Source organism: Anarhichas minor, unplaced genomic scaffold (genome assembly GCF_050575085.1).
Source record: "Anarhichas minor isolate MPS153535 unplaced genomic scaffold, ASM5057508v1 ptg000034l, whole genome shotgun sequence".
NCBI classification, from domain to species: Eukaryota; Metazoa; Chordata; class Actinopteri; order Perciformes; family Anarhichadidae; genus Anarhichas; species Anarhichas minor.
The window spans coordinates 40860-60000 of record NW_027466480.1 but is presented as its reverse complement, the minus strand read 5'-3'; the positions used below and the strand labels follow the sequence as shown (position 1 = coordinate 60000).

Sequence of the window (19141 nt, the reverse complement as noted above, 5' to 3'; positions counted from 1 at the left end):
TATACACAGTGTGTACACCCCCTGTACATGCTCACAATATTGCGAGATTGATAAACTAATTTCCCAAAAGGATGAATGATATTATTATAATGATATTAATAATATTATCCTCTGTTTTTTTCTTTTTAGATTTCCTTTTCCAACTCATTTCTGTTCTTGACAATATGACAGAACATGCAGCATGTCAGTGTCCCTGCAGTACATGATGTGTGGCTGGTTACACACATATATATATGTATATATATATATATATATATATATATATATATACACACACATATACATACACACATATACACACTGTATATATTACCTCTGCAGGGAACAGCCTCCTGTCCACCGTGTGCTCTGACCCCCAGGCGTTGCTCTCACCCCAGTGGAAGTGGAACTGGCACAGCCTGAATTTGTCTCGCAGGGGGCCTCCTCTCAGCGCTGCACCGCAGGGTAGTAAGGACACAAAGGATCAGTGCACCTCCACTTCACAGATTTCACAATCATTTTCAAAAAGAACGAGATGCTCGTCCTCCGAAAACAATAGGATCATGTCCACGTCTAGTGTTTGTTTCCTCCTTCCACACTGAGGACCGGTTGTTCAAGCGGTAACAATGAGCTTAAAAACATCCAGGAACTATTGTTTAGCAGCAATCACCGATGCAGCAATGACTTTTTATCACGCCTGTTAACTGTTAATAGACGGCAGTAACACTACACACAGATAAGAAGGTGGAGATACTGCAGCACAACATGTTGTTGTAGTCATCCACTTGAAGACTGAATCTGTAGTTTAAATACACGCTTCTTTTACTGGTAATGGTAAATGGTGTGTACTTGTATCGTGCTTTAACACTACATGTCATCATTCTCACCCATTCACACACTGATGGTAGGAGCTACCATGCAAGGGGCCACCTGCCCATCAGGACTAACTAACAGTCATAGAACACTCACACACAGCTACGGGAGCAATGTGGGGTTAAGTGTCTTGGACACATGGACATGGACTAGCGGAGCCGGGGATCGAACCGCTGATCCTCTGATTGAAGGACGACCTGTGGCTCCACCACTGAGCACAGTAAACACAGTAAAATGCCGTTTTCAACATTTCCCTATTATAAACCTGTTGTCCTCTGAGCAGCAGACTAAGCTCTGACGGCACGTGAACGCACGTGAAAGGTGGTTCACGTGCCGTGGCTTTAAAGCATTTGTTTCTATGGTTTGGAAGGCGATAACAGTGTTGCTGGTGCAGCCCAGTAATTACACCAAAAAATGACCAACACTTCCCAGACTGTAGCAGTTGTTGCAGCCAGGACACACACGTGAGTCACACGACAGTCACCGGGCCCACGTGACGGTTGTGGTTTTTATCAGCAGCTTTAAGTGTAGCATTGATTACAGGATTTTCCTACAAACAGAGGGCTCTTAAAGGGGGGTGGGGGTAAGCCTCTTGTGTAGATCAGAACAAGCATTCCTCTTGCTGAGATTTCCTTTAAATCCATTCAGATTAAAAGAGAAACTACACACTTGCTCCCAATCTAGTGGTTATTAATGAGGAACTTCTACGGAACAAACCATTCTGTTACTTTCGAGATCTCCATAGGGGAACTAATGGCGTACCTTTTGATACATATTCAGGTTTTTATTTGCATTTTAAAGACGATATAGATACAGAAGACACTTACTGGACTTGTCCGTGGTGTCATCATACTCGACCAGAAAGGAGTAGCCGTTGTTCCAGATCTGTTGGCAGGTGTGCGGGTCGTAATCGGTAACCAGCGGCTTCAGTTCCGAGTCGAAGACGCTCTTTCGCACAACGATGTCGATGGGGGACTGCCGATCGCCTCCTGGTACCGCGAGGGGTCCCTGCCACATGGGATGCACTGGAGGAGGAGGAGGAGAGGAAGTGAATCAAAGAGAATTTAAGAAACAGAACATCGAATTCAAAAAAGGTATTAAAAAAAAGAAAAAACTGAAATACAAAATGCTGACACCTACTTTTCATGTTGTACTCGGCTGCTTCCTGCATTGTAAGACAGTCCATTTTGAAACAAAATCAATGAGAGTCGCCACAGTAAACTAAACACAAACTACAGACACACGCAATCCTTCTTCCTTGAGCCGTTTGGAGGAACTGAATGAAAAAGGAGCGAGTGAGCAATGGTACTTCCTTGTAGTCTTTTTATTTTTTTTCCTAAAAGGATATTACAAAATAAAGAGAGAAGTGGGCTGGCTGTACAGAAAGTGACACGCGGAATGTCCTGGCACGCCCCCAGCTCTCCTCCACAGCGGGGAAATCTGACCGGGACCTCTGGCCGGTCAAACCGCCGGCTCGGGCCAATGTCTGTCAGCGGACCTGACTTCTAATTACCCGGAACTCCCTACCTCCGTCCTGCCTTTTTACCTTTGAAATCCACCCCAAAAAATATCAACTCCACTTATTAAAATGTTCTAAAAAAGAAATAGCTCAGTGTAGGAGGATTGTTTCCTTCCCTCTCTTGACCGAGGGTTGTCTACAGAAAGAAATCTTTCCAGTGCTGTTGTCAAAGGGCACAAAAGCAGCGCAGTCTATTGTTTGTTCCGCTCCATTCATCCAGCACGGGGCTTAAGGTTTCCACTGAGAGCCACGCCGAACAGGTCTGACTGGGAGATGACCTTCACCTTCATCGGATTTCAGCAGACTCTTGTTGTTTTGCGATAACTGCTCCCGAAGCCGGTCGTGCTCTTTTCACTGGGCAACTGTGAAGTTCTCCTGGCACTGTGCTGCTCCCGAATCAAGCGCCACGTGATCGCCAGATGTCTCGAATTGGAAAAATGACAAGCGTGTGTGTGAGGAGCTCTGAAACGCCAGCTGAGGCTCCTGCATCGACAGCCTGATTCCTGCCATAGCACCATTAACAGAGTTCCTCGGTTTCGGTGATACATCGAACGTCCATCAGCTGCTTCACAACTAACACCTTCTGAGGACGATCATTAGTGTGAAGCAACATTATCAGGAAACGTTGGTTTGGGTTAGGAGTAAATTAACTCAGATTTGAAAGGGCTGAAGGAAAGCGGAGGTAATAATGTCAAGATCTAGAGGTTACAGTCACACCGAGCCAGGCATAGCAGCGGTTTTAGCGCAGGGTTGTGTGGGGGTGTGGGAGCGGCACTTAAGGGCCAGTTAACACCAAGTGACTGCGGGCTGTTGTTATTTTGCTTGTCAATATGGCAGGGTTTTACAGCTGTTCATCGCCAGTTACGTGATCTGCCACCGCAGCGGCGTCTTTTTTTTTTCAGCACCCCCACCGGCCCAGACCACACATTCGCAAAATGAATGAGAGGACTGGCATTTTCACCAAGTGGCAACCTTCGTCACTGAGAGATGAAGCCCAAACTGAAGCGCCAAAAAAACTGCAGTTCCTCAAATGGCCACTTGAGGCTAGCCTCAAAACAAAGTAAAGATGCCCAACTTTACAGCAGAAATACAAATGTTCACGGCCTGGTGGAAAAACACCACCGACGATCCACCGCACCGAAATTTGGTGTGAATGCAGCCTGAGAGTGTGAACTTGAGCACAGGTGTGGAAACGCAGAGATTCAGTCAGAAGACACAAACGGCAGAGAGATGAACAGCCTTTAAGAAAGAGCTCTTTGTACAGACACAAAAGTGGTGAGCTAGTTAGTTTAGCACAAGACACGGCTTTGGTTTAAAAGGAGGAGTCATTTACATTTTTTTTCCAAAGCCCGTGTTTTATAAATGCCGGGCACGACAGTAACAGTTGCAATTGGAAACCATTTTGACCATTTTTGGCCTTTGGTTGCCAACATATAAATAAATAGGGGCAACAAACAGCAAAACGTGCACCCCCAAATACATACATTTCTCATTTTTTTTGCATTAGTCATATTTAGGTATCTAAATATTACACGTATTGTGAGTTGACGCAGTTACTTGCATGCGCACAGACTTCATTCGAGACAACAATTAAGTTGTTTGACTGTTGTTTTGACTGAAGGAGGAACCTTTATGAGAGAGGCTTGCATGTTAAAGTGACGGCAGTATAACTCCCCACTTCAGGGAAGCACAGACTGTGAGTCAGATGTTTCTACCTGACGAACGGGGAAAACAGAGATGTCTCTTTACAAATAAAGATAGCATGAGGACGGATCAAAGGGAAGGCCACTGGACGGACAGAAAGCTCATTTCTAGCGGACCACTTCAAAGACAATCCAGAAGTCCTCCTATAAAGTTTTGGACAGGCTGTGCCCATTACAACAAGCTTGTTAAAGTTAAATATAAACTCGGTTTATTATCATGGCTGAACATAAAAGTTCTACTGCACTGGCCTTCTTTTATTTTTCATTTTCAACCTTTTTTTGCATGTTGACTGAGGTTGTTGTCGGCATGAGACGGTGAACGAGACAAGGCCCGTGTTATTGGGTGTGGTGAGGACGTTGCTGGGACCTGCCAGACGGGTTTGGGTGTCTACAATTTTCCGTGGGCACGTTACCATGAAGGCAAATGACTGACACCAGAGGTCGAATGTGTAAAGGAAATAACCGCTCATAAAGTTGCATGCAACAGGTTTATCATGACTAAGGGTCCATCCTATCAATGCACCATTTATTTTGGGGAATTTTAACATTTTATGTTACGTGATCCATCTAGCTGCTCTGGGGTGGTGCAGGAATAAGTCTAAAAAAAAACAGAAATGAGTCCGCGTTTTTGCACTTCCAGTTCAGTGTTTTTGGTTAGATGCCTGAAACAAGTTCTGTGGTTAACACAAGCTTAAGACATTTTAATGTTTAGTTCCACGACATAAAATACTGTACGTCAGTAAATAGCCCACTGGTGTTTTAAAAAACAGCAGTTGCCAACAGGTGGCCATCCGTGTTGTAGTTTGCGTATAGTCTAACATTAGATTTCTACTTCTGACCATTATATTCATGCTCCAAAATTCATAAAAGTGGTGTAGCTTTTTTTTTTTTTTCAATAATACAAAATGATAAGGAAAAATCCCATTCGCTTTTTCCTGAGGGAACCAGTGCGATGCTAACTTCCGGGTTGGCAAAAACAGGCTTTGAATGTTCTGTGTGCATTAGAACACAACATCCCTAACACTCTAAAATAATGTACTGACTTGACATATGGGCCCCAATGTAGGCCTCATGTGGCCCCTACATGGACGTTAATCCTCGTTTGGAAAACCTGGAGCCGGAGTTCCGTCTCAAACGAGTCAACAGAGCGCGTCTGATCCCGATCCAGTGAGGAGGACGGATCCAGCCCGGGCTTTCCAATGCTCTCAATGCACACGTTTTGGGATGACAACAAAAGTGACCATTAACTGATGCTGTGTGACCCACAATGACGGGCCTCTCACTGCCAATGACACCCTAAAAACCCAAACCACTGCCACGGGGGATACCGATACTCGCACCTACACTGCTGGTGGTAATGTCGGAAGTTAAAATGTCTCCTTTTGAAGCAGCTAAACACGATAAACATTGTGTCGCTAGAGCGGCGACAGGACACACAAGTACTTACTTTGCGACAGCACATATTTGCTTGAGCACGCCGTGAGGTTGCATCTCCTGATGGGCGTTATCCGGGGACTCTCGGCGCGTCTGACGAGCTGTCTGCGGAGCTGTGAAGCGAGAGGTCTTAATAGGGACGACAAAGTCACCATGTTGATAAAAGCTTCACCAACGAGCGGCGGAAGAAGAAAAAAGAAGCGCGTTAACGTGTTTCGTGGCGCTGTTTTATTTGCGGCTAGCGGTTAGCTTTAACGTCAGTCTTCTTCACGCAACCAAAAGTTAGCTCTCTGCACGGAGCCCGTTCAAAACAAAAACTGTAGGCTGGCGGCTCTCCTCTCGTCTCTGCCTGCCTTCCTACCGTTCGCCTGGAGGCGGGGGAGGGGGCAGGCTTTCGCTTTACACACGTTCAAAATGGGACCGCAAAAAGAACAACAACAACCGTTTCCCCTGAAGCTATTGCGTCAATTTAACCCGGTTAAACGGTGTTCTCGCCGGACCAGACACCCGACAGATGATGAGATGCGGCGGCCGCTGTAGGAAAGCAGTTTGCTCTGCAGTACGGAAGGGGGGGGAGGGGGGGGGTACTGTCCTGACCAATCAGCGCCCTCCACTGAGGGGCGTTCGTAGTGGTGGTGATGATGGAGACAGTTGAGAACTGTCTGGAAACTGTTTTTAAATACGAATTACTTATATTTGTATATATATTTCACAATCGTAGTCATCATCACAATCCCGTACTGTTAGTTATAGTAATAACACATTTGAATAATAGCAATGTAAAACATAATAATACAGAATAACTAGAACTGGGCAACTCATTCAACCCCTTATTATGAACTTTATATCGACTATACTAACTACAGCCATTTTTCCTTTATTTTATCCAGACTTTTGTTTTCCTGTAAAAAAAATCATTGTATTAACTCTGCTTTTCAGTCGTGGTGGAATGAGCATACACAACACTGTAGTATTCCTGCTTTAAATAAAATTGTCTGTATATTATACGTCATTAGAAGTCGGCATTCAACATTTCACTGCAGTGAAAGTAGTATCAGCAATATTTCATTAAAGTATGAAGAGTAACAGTGCTCATTATGCAGAATGGCCCCCTTCATTCTGCTTTAATATCATGTATGTCGTAGTTATGTTCCAACTGCTGCTTTAAATATGAAACCAGCATTTAAATGTTGCAAAAGAAGCAAATTTGATCTACTTCATAGACTGGCGGTTGGTTTGATCTGAAACAATAAATCATATCAGATAAGTATAATGGGCTAAAAAGGTGTGTTTTTGTATAAAGTCGCATAAAAAGGAAATACTCATACAGAGTACAAGTACCTCAAAATTGTACTTAAGTACAGTAATTGAGTAAATGCACCTTGTTGCTTCCACCTAAATAGAACAGTCACTTTTTATCAATCATAAGTAACATCTGTGCTTTCATTAACCACATTGCTCTTACATATGTACCTGCCCTGTATTTACAGACCTCCATTCTTTTTCATTTCCTTCAAAAAGATTTATTTTTTTCCCATTTTCCTGCTTTTATGCAGCCGTTCTTTTTGAATGTATTATTGTACGTACAGCGCGTTAAATCGCCTTTGTGTATGAAATATGCTAAAGAAATATACTTGACCTGCCTAGTCCTCCTGGTACAGTATAGTCAAGTGTCCTGTGAACCAGAGCCTGTGAACATGTTCCCAGTGAGTCTGGACACCACCGTCTAATGTCAGCTGCATTACATTCATCTTTGTCCCGTACTTTGACTCATCAGTCAGAGCATTGATGTTTCATCAAGTCAAATATTTTGAAATCAATCGTTGATAATAAAGTGCCGTCTGAGTGTATGTATGTGTGTGTGTGTGTTTGTGTTTGTGAGCTGTGGGTCGTAGTGTTGCATCATGGGTAGTCTACTCAAAGAATGTCACACGCTGTCCGGAGCGGACCTCATGACTAAGACTTTAACCCCTGAAGCAAACAAACTATTCAGAAGATCAAGAAAACATTCAGCATGTTATTTTAGTGTGTTTACTTCAGGTCACTTTCTGAACCAGAACAGAGAGTCAAGATAAACAGGCTCTCAAAATAATTTTAAAGTCCAACACTATAGAAACTGGCCACGTAAAGAAACTATGTGTTTGGGTTATTTTCCCTCTCCAGTCAACAATGGGATAGATATGTAATGTAATCAAGACATGTACGATTATTGTATGTGTTTTTTTTATCAATATGGAAGAGACAAATAAAAAAAAAATACAACGAGAAGCCTGTGCCTTTGTTGAGTTTATTGTCTTTTCGTCCAAATTGGTCCACAGGGCTCTCACAGCCTTTCAACAACAAATCAGATCACAATGAAATATTAAATTATGGACAGTGTGACACAGGAGAAGTCGGCAGGAACTTTGTGCAAGAGGTTCTTATGTCACTTCAGTGCGGGGCTCCACTGCCATCCCGATCAACCTCTGCAGTGTGAAAAAGGAGGGCCGCCAGACTCCAGACCTCTCTGCTCAAACACAAACGAGTCTTATTACTAACGTGTTAACATTGAACTACTACCAGCCTGGATCAGGTCCACAGGGCGCTGCATTAGCGCCGCTGTGCTGCTCCATAGCCGGACGCCTTCGCTGTGGCGGCGTCATAGAGGGCATGGTTATGAATTTGCAGCCAAAAACTTGTTCTAGAAAAGAGGTAGCAAACTAACGCCCCCACGGCACAACGTGGCCAAACACGGACATCAACAGACAAGACGCCGCAGACTCCTCGGGTCCGTCCGTTACCGTCCCTTCACAAACGACAGACAACATATTACAACCCTTGAAAATGTTTTTTTTACATCTTTTGTTACCCGAACACAAAGCACAAAAACACCCTGATTTGTGTAGCATGAGAAATACATTACGTTTATAAAAAATACAAAAAACAAACAAAAATAGACTTGTTTTTAAACCATCGAGAGGATTTTTTTTTTAGGGAGCAGAAATGAATAACAAAAGAAGTTGTACGTGTTTTTCCAAAAAGTTTTAAAATGTAGAATCTATTTACAGCATCGTGTCAGAGCGGGGCGGGGGGGGGGGGGGGGGTATGAAAGCACAAACACAGGGCGAGGGAGGAAGTGACGAGAGGCGAACGAGGGCTGTCAAATGTTCTCCATGAAAGAGGTGTTTTAATTTAACCTACTGTCAGTCCTGACTTACAAATGATAAGCCTTCAAAGAGTTCTCAGTCCTTCAGGGGGACCAGAGAGAGGGGTGGGGTGTGGGTGTGTGTGTGTGTGGGGGTTAGTCCAGAGCGATGATGTCATCGTCGTCGTCGTCGTCATTGTCGGCGGGGGCAGCAGCTGCGCTCGACTGGTCCGTCCGCGGGCGCTTGGTGGAGGTCTCGCCGGTCTCTGCGTCTGGGTGCTTCCTCTTGGTGCCGCTTGTAGGTGCAGTGCTGGACGACGCCCCTTCCTCCTCCTCAGAGTCAACGATCATGACGTCATCGTCCTCCGCTGGAGCTGAAAGGTGGCGGACAACAGCGTTCACAGGTGGAAAAACGAACAACTTGTTGTTTGAAACGTGAACGCTATATTTCCACCGTTGGCCTCACGATTGCCGGAATGAAAGATTATATATCGGCATAATAACACGCCGTGTCTTTGTTTCTGATACACCTTCAGATCCACAGATCTGATATCACCACAGATAAAACAAGGCCATTAAACACACACACACCTCCCTACTCACTGTAGTTACAGAGACAGGAGCAAACTAAACACGCAGCACTCTGATGTGAAGTAAAAGGAAAACGGTTTCTCTCCCGCTGACCTTTAGAGGAGGTGGACGGCTGGGCGGAGTCCTTGTTGCCGTTGGTGATGCTGTTCACCTCCTCCTGGTTAGTCTGAGGGGGCGGAGCTTTGTCCGGGGCCTCGCCTACAACCTCAAACTCCACGTCCTTCTCTAGCTCCTCGCTGCCAATGGAGAGGCAAACAAATAGCTTTTAGGAGTTTTGTTCACTTGAAAGTCACCAGAACAATAAAACACATTAGAGATTAAACATGAGCGCATTCAACAATGTCAACGTAACAATGTAAAGCAAAGCATTTTATTCGCACAATGGAATGACCGGAGGGACATACGTGTGCAGGACATTAACGAGGAGCGTGTAGTCTTGGAGGAAGTCGTCGACTTGGAGGCGGCTGCCGTTACGGATCCCGAAATCAGCAAGAAATTTGCTGTTGTTGGCTGTGGAGTTACACACACACACACACTCAATGTGTTTGTAATACTATACACGTGGGGACAATCCATTTATTAATAACTCTTCCCCCAACACCTCCGAAACAAATGTTTTTAAGACCATAAACCACAATACATTCACACATTTTTAATAACTAAGCATTCAGGTTACATTAATCGAATGAACAACCCCCCACTCTCGAAATATACAGTTGTGTGAAAAAGTGTTTGCCCCCTTCCTGATTTCTTATATTTTTTGCATGTTTGTCACACTTAAATGTTTCAGATCATCAAACAAATTTAAATATTAGACAAAGATAACACAAGTAAACACAAAATGCAGTTTTTAAATGAAGGTTTTTATTATTAAGGGAAAAAAAAAATCCAAACCTACATGGCCCTGTGTGAAAAAGTGATTGCCCCCCACTGTTAAAACATAAATTAACTGTGGTTTATCACATCTTTGGAAAGCTGAGTTCAATTTCTCTAGCCACACCCAGGCCTGATTACTGCCACACCTGTTCTCAATCAAGAAATCACTTAAATAGGACCTGCCTGACAAAGTGAGGTAGACCAAAAGATCCTCAAAAGCTAGACATGCTGCGATCCAAAGAAATTCAGGAACAAATGAGAAACAAAGTAATTGAGATCTATCAGTCTGGAAAAGGTTACAAAGCCATTTCTAAAGCTTTGGGACTCCAGCGAACCACAGTGAGAGCCATTATCCACAAATGGCGAAAACATGGAACAGTGGTGAACCTTCCCAGGAGTGGCCGGCCGACCAAAATTACCCCAAGAGTGTAGCGACGACTCATCCAAGAGGTCACGAAAGACCCCAGAACAACATCCAAAGAACTGCAGGCCTCACTTGCCTCAATTAAGGTCAGTGTTCATGACTCCACCATAAGAAAGAGACTGGGCAAAAATGGCCTGCATGGCAGAGTTCCAAGACGAAAACCACTGCTGAGCAAAAAGAACATAAAGGCTCGTCTCAGTTTTGCCAGAAAACATCTTGATGATCCCCAAGACTTTTGGGAAAATACTCTGTGGACTGACGAGACAAAAGTTGAACTTTTTGGAAGGTGTATGTCCCATTACATCTGGCGTAAAAGTAACACGGCATTTCAGAAAAGGAACATCATACCAACAGTAAAATATGGTGGTGGTAGTGTGATGGTCTGGGGCTGTTTTGCTGCTTCAGGACCTGGAAGACTTGCTGTGGTAAATGGAACCATGAATTCTGCTGTCTACCAACAAATCCTGAAGGAGAATGTCCGGCCATCTGTTCGTGACCTCAAGCTGAAGCGCACTTGGGTTCTGCAGCAGGACAATGATCCAAAACACACCAGCAAGTCCACCTCTGAATGGCTTAAGAAAAACAAAATGAAGACTTTGGAGTGGCCTAGTCAAAGTCCCGACCTGAATCCGATTGAGATGCTGTGGCATGACCTTAAAAAGGCGGTTCATGCACGAAAACCCTCCAATGTGGCTGAATTACAACAATTCTGCAAAGATGAGTGGGCCAAAATTCCTCTACAGCGCTGTAAAAGACTCATTGCCAGTTATCGCAAACGCTTGATTGCAGTTGTTGCTGCTAAGGGTGGCCCAACCAGTTATTAGGTTTAGGGGGCAATCACTTTTTCACACAGGGCCATGTAGGTTTGGATTTTTCCCCCCCCTTAATAATAAAAACCTTCATTTAAAAACTGCATTTTGTGTTTACTTGTGTTATCTTTGTCTAATATTTAAATTTGTTTGATGATCTGAAACATTTAAGTGTGACAAACATGCAAAAAAATAAGAAATCAGGAAGGGGGCAAACACTTCTTCACACAACTGTATATATCCAATGCCACCCATCTCCAACTCTATGATTACAAACCCTTCCAAAAGCACTAATGGTGTCAGGGTGCTGTTCACTAAATGCTTTTTTAATCTCCTCGCCACTGTCCAGTTTGAGGATGGACTAACAGACAGATGCAGCCACAGCGCCCTCCTCTGTCCGAATGGAGAGTCACAGAGTGTGATGCATTGCTTCCCATCTCCCCCCCGCTTACTTTCCGTCTCTCCTTCCTCCGAGGAGATGAGGATGGTCCCTTTTCCGTCCTCTATCTGAACATCTGGAGCCACCATGCCGAACCTCTCCTTCAGGATCTGATCAAAACATCAGGTCAACAACGACTAAGTGAGGATCAGTCAACATCTTGATCACACAGCAACTTTTACAATCCAACCGCAATAACCGCCTCTCACCAATTACGTGCTGCATTGTCCTTTATAGAAATACAGGCTTTTCTCCGGCTGCTTAGGCCAATGACCTCCTTTTCATTTGAACTGAAGCTGTGGCGCTCCATTAGGACTGTTTTAATAGCGTTAATAACTCAAAGAGTTGTCAAAATCACATCAGAGCTGTTCGGGCTGTTTGCGAATGAGTGGACTTGAGGCAGGTTGGTGGATGTGTGAAAATAAGCCTGTCGTATTACCCGGTCCTGCAGAGAGAGCACCGTGGTTTTGTGGACGTCGAGCTTGACCGTGACTTCGGGTTTGCTGGCGCAGACGTAGCAGTTGGCGCTGGGCGGATCCAGGATGCACGGGACCAGCAGCTTCTTCCTGAGGCTGGGACACTTGTTCAGGAAGATCTGCAGGAGAGACAGACGGCGACCGACATGACACATGGAGACACGACGAGAGTCGGCAGAAAAGGATTCTACTCTGAGCCCCAAGTTCTGGGTCTGAAGCCTTTTCCTCCGCACTAAACAGAAAACTGCTCATGCAACATGGCCGTCATCAGTTGGCCTTCTTTACTACTCAGTGAAAAATTCTTGTTTTCATTATGTTGACATATTAAGAGTCAAAAATGAACACCATTTTTTAAATCTATTTCCTCAATGTTTTAGGAATAAAATGTGCTATAAATCAGGCTATGAATGAGATATGAACAATCCTGTCTATAATTAAAGTGCTGATGTCCAGTCGTGGACGCCTGGTACTCACCGTACGACAAGACTCCAGTTCCCCAGACAGGATCTTCAAACCCTCCAGCACAATGAGTCCAGCGATGACCGCGTTGGTCGTAGCAATAGCGGGGATGATGTTACCCGCCATGGCTGAAACAAAACAAAACAAACAGACCAATTTAAACTGAAATTAGGGGCTTTTTTTAATGTGCGCTATAAGTGTATAACAGAACTAATTCACATCATGTACAATATGTTGGTTACTTAAAAACACAGCAAATTCTACACGATAGTTTGCAGTGTGACCAAATTCTCCTGTCGAAACGACGCGACTTACTCTTCACATCGAAGCGACTCTTCATGTTCATGCTGAAGATGTGCATGCGTAGGTTGGCTGCAGCAGTGACAAAGTCCATGGCTGGGGGGTCATCCTGGGAACAAAGGGACACATGAGCCATTAACAACACAGTGTGTGCGTGTGTGTGTCACTGATGTTTACACTACGGCTGTGTATTCCGTTTAAGAAACCTGAAACGGTCAACAAGACTTGAAGCTTCTTGAGGTTTTACAATTAAACACAAGTGTGTCTGTCAGTGTCTTTCTGGAGGAACTTTTGTAAACATTGCCTCCTTCGGTCTGTGCTTGTGCGTTACCTTGTCCCACACCAGCTCGGCTGCTTCTCCCTTCTCCTTCAGCTGTGAGCGGAGAGTCTCCACGCTGTGCTGGAACAGCTGGCAGAGACCCCAAACACCCAGAACCTGCTGGTCCTTCAGACCCGAACCCACAGACACCTCCTGAGGACACGCTGGGACGCACAAACAAGTACAGATGAACACAACAAACGAATAAACAACTACCACGGCAATAATATGATGAGTTACAGGGGTTTTAATAATCATCATTATTAACGGCAGTTGCTGGAGACAATTTTGCTAGAACGGGGCGGAGACGAGTGCCCAAACTGCATTTAACCAGAAAGCTAAAGTGGCATAAAGGTTTAAAGAGACGTACCACTGTTCTTCAGCTGCTGCCAGTCCAGAGGTGTAGGAGCTTTCCTCGTCTTCCACAGCTTGTCCATGGTCAGCAGGTACTTGATGTCATCTTTGAAAAGCTGGAGAGAAGAGCCAATCGGAACAGAGCTGGTTACTGTATGCCTTTGGTAATAATATACGGTACTGATTAAATCACAAACTGAAAGTATATTTTCCATCCGCATGTTACAACTGGCTCCCTGAATGTCTAATCTTTGACCCATGAAAGCTGGTGCTTGTGTTCTACCGGCACTACGGTTCGTCTCCAGCAAGACGCCAGTGAAAACAGATTTAAACTCCAATATGTAAAAGTCAAAGAAGAAGAAAACACTTTGACTCGGTTTCCATTATTTGACAACGGTAGAGGCTCTGCTGTCTACATGAAACCCTCCCACGCTACGAGCTGCAGGATGTGAGTAAGCCCTTCTTAGTTACAACGGTAAATGCAAACGCACTCGATACTAAAACCAACAAATCTGCAAAAAACATAGAACGCCGCGCTATATTTAATATCTTCACCGCTTTATCTTGCAGTCGCCCTTTAAAACGAGGAACTGAAGAAGTTATTCATGCTCTCTTCAAAGCCAGCGGACTCCATTGAATCCAAACGAACACTTTAAAAACACCAAAGTCGCACAATAACACCAACAAGTGACTGAAGCAGCGGGAGACCAGCCCCTTTGTACTGAAAGGTGAAATGACTGTTTATGTCAAAGGAGCACAGATGAAGACATTGCTTAAGCTGCGCTTATACTTGCCACAATGAAGCCGGTGCGCAGGCCAGAAAATTACGATTTAGCAGCTTAGTCACGGTTTACACGTCTGAGGAGTTTACAAAGACAAATTGTTTTTCAGGAGGTTGTAAAAAAAATCTATATTTGAGTTCATATTCTGCCAGCCAAATCAAATAATCCAACGAACAGCTCGCCAAGCAGGACGCCTTTGTGTGCTCGTAGCTCACGTGCCGCCCGTGGAGGCTCGCGCTACGGTGGTGTCCCGCGCTAGTATAAACAAAGCTTTAGCTTGTGTGTTGTTTTTTTATGATTATTCTGAAACAGTCCTGCAGGTTTGATTTGTCGGACCGTCTCTGACCTTGTTGAACAGTTTGACGGTGTCGTATCCCGTGGAGCGGGCCCATTCCTTGGTGGAGACCCGCTTGATGTCCCCGTCCTTTTCTGAGGCCGTGGCGCGAGCTGCCGTGTCTTCGGGATTCCCTGTTTACAGAACACACACACGTTTTACAGTGTCTGGTGCGTGTGTATTCCTAAACTGTAGCAACAACAAGCTAACTTCAAAGTTACAAAGTGCTGCCCCAAATATAGAGCAAATATACCATTTTCTACAAAAGCAATGCCACGCTGCCACTCACATGAAGCCTCTGGGTCCGCTGTGTCGGGGGACACCTCTTGATCTGCGTCCTCTTCCCCAAACAGCTGACTATAGTGGCAACAGACAAACGATACAAGGGGACCATTAGCATAGCATTAGCATACTGGCCTCTATAGTCCGGGGCCGGTCGAGTGAGGGTCTGTCGTGAATGACGCTCATACGCGGCTGTGATGAGAATGAGCCTTACTTGAAGAGGTACTTGGCCCAGACGATGCAGTGAATGGGCTCAGACGGTGTGTTTCGGATGGTGCACCCTGGGAAGGTCTTTTGGGTGGGCTTGGGTTGACACTCGTAGCACTCCGTCATTCCCTGGGGAGCGAAGGGGGAGACAAGAGATGCGATGAGAGACGAGGGACGATCTATGCAACGGAGGTTAGGCAACACAACGATGGGCGTGTCCTACCTTCTTGATGACGGTGACCTGTCCCAGGTATCCGGCGGTGCCGCTCTCTATCAGCGGGATGTCTGCTGCCAGACACATCCTGTTCACGTGGTTACGGGCCGCTACGGAGACAGAACGTGTTTATCAGGTCTTTTCATATCTCCATAATGAGTAATAATCTCGATATGTTTTCTGGTAATTAAAAAAATGAATATGAAATAGCCGCATGTAAAGCCTATTTTTTTGTTTACACGTGTGAATTAAATACTTGACAAATGAAAAGTACCGATTCTGATTTTTCTGACAAATTATTATGTGCTTGTTATTGTCAATTTAGACGAAGTATCTTGGGTTTGGTCACAATATGATTCCACTGAAAGACGATAAATGATCATATTGTGCTATCGCCCAGCCCTAGTTCGGAGTAACACAAACCGCCGCCTGTAAAATACCTCTGTTATCCAGAGCATTCATCACCAGCGTGAACTTTCTGAAGAACTCCACGTTGTATTCAGGGCTGTTAAAAAGAAAATAGACACAATCAGTTCCAAATCAAAAGGACAATCTGATAAAATTCTTAATTTATTCAGTGAATCAAAAGGAGGAATAACCAAAAAAAACCTCACTTCATGATGCTGTCATGGTAGGCGGTGATGTTTACAGTGGGACAAAACTGCAAGACGCTCTCCTTGGCCACCTGCAAAAACAACAGGGACGGAGCAGCCGACTTGAGTCAGAAACGTGCAAACAGCATGCCGACAACGATCTAGTCCACAGTGTGGTACTGCAGGGAATACAGGGTGCATATTGCAGGGCTGTTCGACACAACACAACGTTATAACGCATAAAAACAAGGCTACGGCGACGGGGGTTAACGCTGATGTTTGCATTACCTGTGCTTTGGACTTGCCAACATGCTTCTTCTGAAAGAGGAACTGGCGGTTCAGGTTGCTGACATCAATCGTGTCCAAGTCGATCTGCCGATACAGAAGGGGAAATAACGTCATGACATGACATGACGGACACAATCGACCTGTCACTCAAGCGCTGCCACAGCAATTTATTTAGATTATAATTTGGATATTAAAATAATGTCAGCCTGTGCATATGGTGACTCACAATCCACTACATAATTAAGGCATTCTCCATACAAACACCGATAGCAACATTCTAAATTACTGAGCTACAAACTGCCCACCAGCTACTGTATATTCTGTCAGTCAACTTGAAGAGTTTAAAGCCCCAATATCGGAAGTTTATGAATCTTCATGTTCATGTTATTAGTGTCCCTGATTGTTGTTTGCCTGGCTCAGGGTGTGTTGTTGTGCAGATTGTTTGACCATGAACGTTGCTTGTTTTCAGCTCTGTCTTGAAAGGATACAAAAGACATCTGATTTAATAAGTCAGGAAAGGAAAAAATAAATATTGGTGAGTATTTATCCATTATTCAGTTTACTAGCAACCTTTAATGATTATGGTCTCTGAACCCTTCACTGGGATCCAGTGATTCTCAGCTTCAAACACCTGATGGCTGAGCCTCGAAAACAAAAAACAGCCACAACTAATAATAAGAGTACACGTGCTGCTCCGACAGACTACATTAAACTTTAAAAAAAATTGCAGCATTACATAACCTGACATAATTAAACAAAGGGGCGTCTAAGTGTGTCTGTGCTATTTGGCCGGCCGCCTCGTTAGCCGTCTCATTTTAAAGAAGTTGTGAGGCTAACCTAGCGGTGCAGATGGCGCCAAACGCTCCAGCTACTGTTGCTACAGCTGTGTTCATATTTTACCGACTTCAAAGTCGGGCCTGCTCATTTAACCAAGCACTCGGGGACAGAGGGGGTGCATCACAAAACCACCACTAACACTCGTATGTTTTACTTCTTCGAACACCCCCTCCCAGGAATTAGCCCGAGTCCGCCCCCCAGACGCAGTCTGTGCAGCACAAAGACCTAGCATGCTAGCTAGCTAGCTAGCTAACACACACACACACAAACATAAGTATGACGGACCACTTCGATTTGTTTGAAGCCGGTGAGGACGAGGTTCTTCAGCAGCTCGCAGCCGATCCCCCCTGCTCCCACCACCAGCACCTTGCATGTAGAGAGGGTGTCAGAGAGCTCTTTTCGGAGGGAGCCAACCAGTTGGACCATGTTGATCGGCTAGAGACAGAACCAGAGCCTGCGGCACCGAGAGCTTCTTCTTCTACAGAACCAAAGTCCCGCCTACTTCCGGGTTATTCCACTTCTTCTGCGGGCTTCCGATGCGCTTGTTTGTCCGATTAGCGCCCTCTTCTGTGTGATTGTGGCAACTAAAAGACTTGGCTGGGGTGATCTCCTGAGAGATAGAATAATTGACCACATGCTATTATTATATATGTAGAGCCTAATACGACATTTCCTGGTTCTCCGACACACTGCAGTGTCAGGATAATAAGTATCTCCATACACGCTTAGATACATCTGGGGTTATGTCTGATGTTCTGGACCCATCGAGCCATTGGTACACCTGTATTTACTGGGTAACAGTTTTTTGTTTTGTTTTTTATGTTAGGCCTAACGAATACTGCTCCTTGTATTTACTGGGAATAGTAAAGGCTACTTGGATAAGTATTTACCTTTTTAAATAAGTATATTGTTCCAACACATATATGAAGAACATGGCTGAAAAATAACCACTATCTAGCATGGGCCTACTTGTTGCCAACTCACCCGACCCAAACATTTTGCTCTCCTCCTTGCGCTCGACATTTCCATAAAAGGATTTTGTAGGGTAGTGTTCTGCATGCTTCTGACTATATACACAGTATTCTCCAACTTCTCTCTTCAATGATTTTGTTTTCTTTATTATAACTTTCTGCCATGTTCTACTACTATCCTCATTAATAAGTTCTATCCGAGCCAACTTTAAAATCAGAGGCAGTGTAGAACTGAATTACGTTAATGTACTCGTATAAGTAGAATTAATGTTGTGTGTTATGTAACTATACAATAACTAAATATAGATATACGACAGTTGCAAACCGTATAAACCATTTACTTTACCTTTAGTATAAAATAATAATAAAAAGATAAAATCACCCATACCTTGTGGTCCCAGTCATGTGACTTCATGCTCTTGTCCACCTGACTGGCGCAGCGTCACAGTGCAGTTTGCCTTTGAGTGGAGTAGGATGGAAACTGTGTGTATGGTTAGTTTTGGACGATATACTCGTCCACATTTTTATTTATTATCCTCCTGCTTGGCCTTTACACAATCTTGCAAGCATAAATTTATACAATTCAGTTCCCATCTTCTTTGGTTAAACTAAGTAACATCATGTACTGTGCACACTGTATCCTCCAAAAAGGTGATATTTTGTAAAAAGGATATTCCGGCGAGGCTTTTAGTTTTATTAACAGACCAGTTTTGGAGAGACGATGCCTTTGCGGCATAAGAATTGATTTATGAATCCATCTGAATCCAAAAGTTCAGATGCTTTGTCCGATTGGAGGGGCACAAATTCTGAGAACCATGCCAGTAAATGCTTGCCCTTGTTGATAAAAGCTCATTAAGGAGTTTTTATATGTGCCTATTTTCTGATATATAAAACACTATATGTAAACAGTCATCAGATGCAATATAGCACAGAAGGGCAAGACAGCATGTTGTT

At 44.2% G+C, this 19141-nt stretch overlaps 2 protein-coding genes across 4 annotated transcripts in view; both read right to left on the bottom strand.

Moving 5' to 3' along the window:
- ca5a (carbonic anhydrase Va) overlaps positions 1-6062 on the bottom strand; it is a 17467-nt gene extending 11405 nt beyond the window's left edge. For 2 of the 3 annotated variants that reach the window (XM_076106607.1, XM_076106608.1), the window contains exons 1-3: positions 5522-6062; positions 1680-1877; positions 314-432 (exon numbers count right to left, since the gene is read on the bottom strand). In XM_076106607.1, the coding sequence (XP_075962722.1) occupies positions 314-432; positions 1680-1877; positions 5522-5663 (459 nt within the window). In that variant the 5' untranslated portion in view covers positions 5664-6062. Of the gene's footprint in view, positions 1-313; positions 433-1679; positions 1878-1992; positions 5492-5521 lie in introns of those variants that run through there. The other variant, XM_076106609.1, reaches the window with a different exon arrangement.
- A 1719-nt stretch (positions 6063-7781) lies between these two features.
- uba2 (ubiquitin-like modifier activating enzyme 2) lies at positions 7782-17713 on the bottom strand. The gene is made up of 17 exons (XM_076106605.1): positions 17502-17713; positions 16380-16463; positions 16113-16183; positions 15939-16003; positions 15508-15608; positions 15292-15413; positions 15085-15152; positions 14808-14929; positions 13696-13795; positions 13338-13489; positions 13022-13115; positions 12722-12834; positions 12211-12366; positions 11785-11881; positions 9628-9733; positions 9317-9459; positions 7782-9006 (listed from the first exon to the last, which is right to left on the bottom strand). The coding sequence occupies exons 1-17, from the start codon at positions 17640-17642 to the stop codon at positions 8789-8791; spliced, it is 1953 nt and encodes a 650-aa protein (XP_075962720.1). The 5' UTR covers positions 17643-17713; the 3' UTR covers positions 7782-8788.
- Between the last annotated feature and the right edge of the window lie 1428 nt (positions 17714-19141).

Excerpts from the sequence above, each read along its gene's own strand:
- uba2 (XM_076106605.1), bottom strand. The coding sequence starts at position 17,642 with ATGGTCCAACTGGTTGGCTCCCTCCGAAAAGAGCTCTCTGACACCCTC. Across the intron at positions 16,464-17,501 it reads GCTTCAAACAAATCGAAGTG|ATCGACTTGGACACGATTGA; the intron begins GTCCGTCATACT and ends CTGTATCGGCAG. Across the intron at positions 15,609-15,938 it reads GAATGCTCTGGATAACAGAG|CGGCCCGTAACCACGTGAAC; the intron begins GTATTTTACAGG and ends CTGTCTCCGTAG.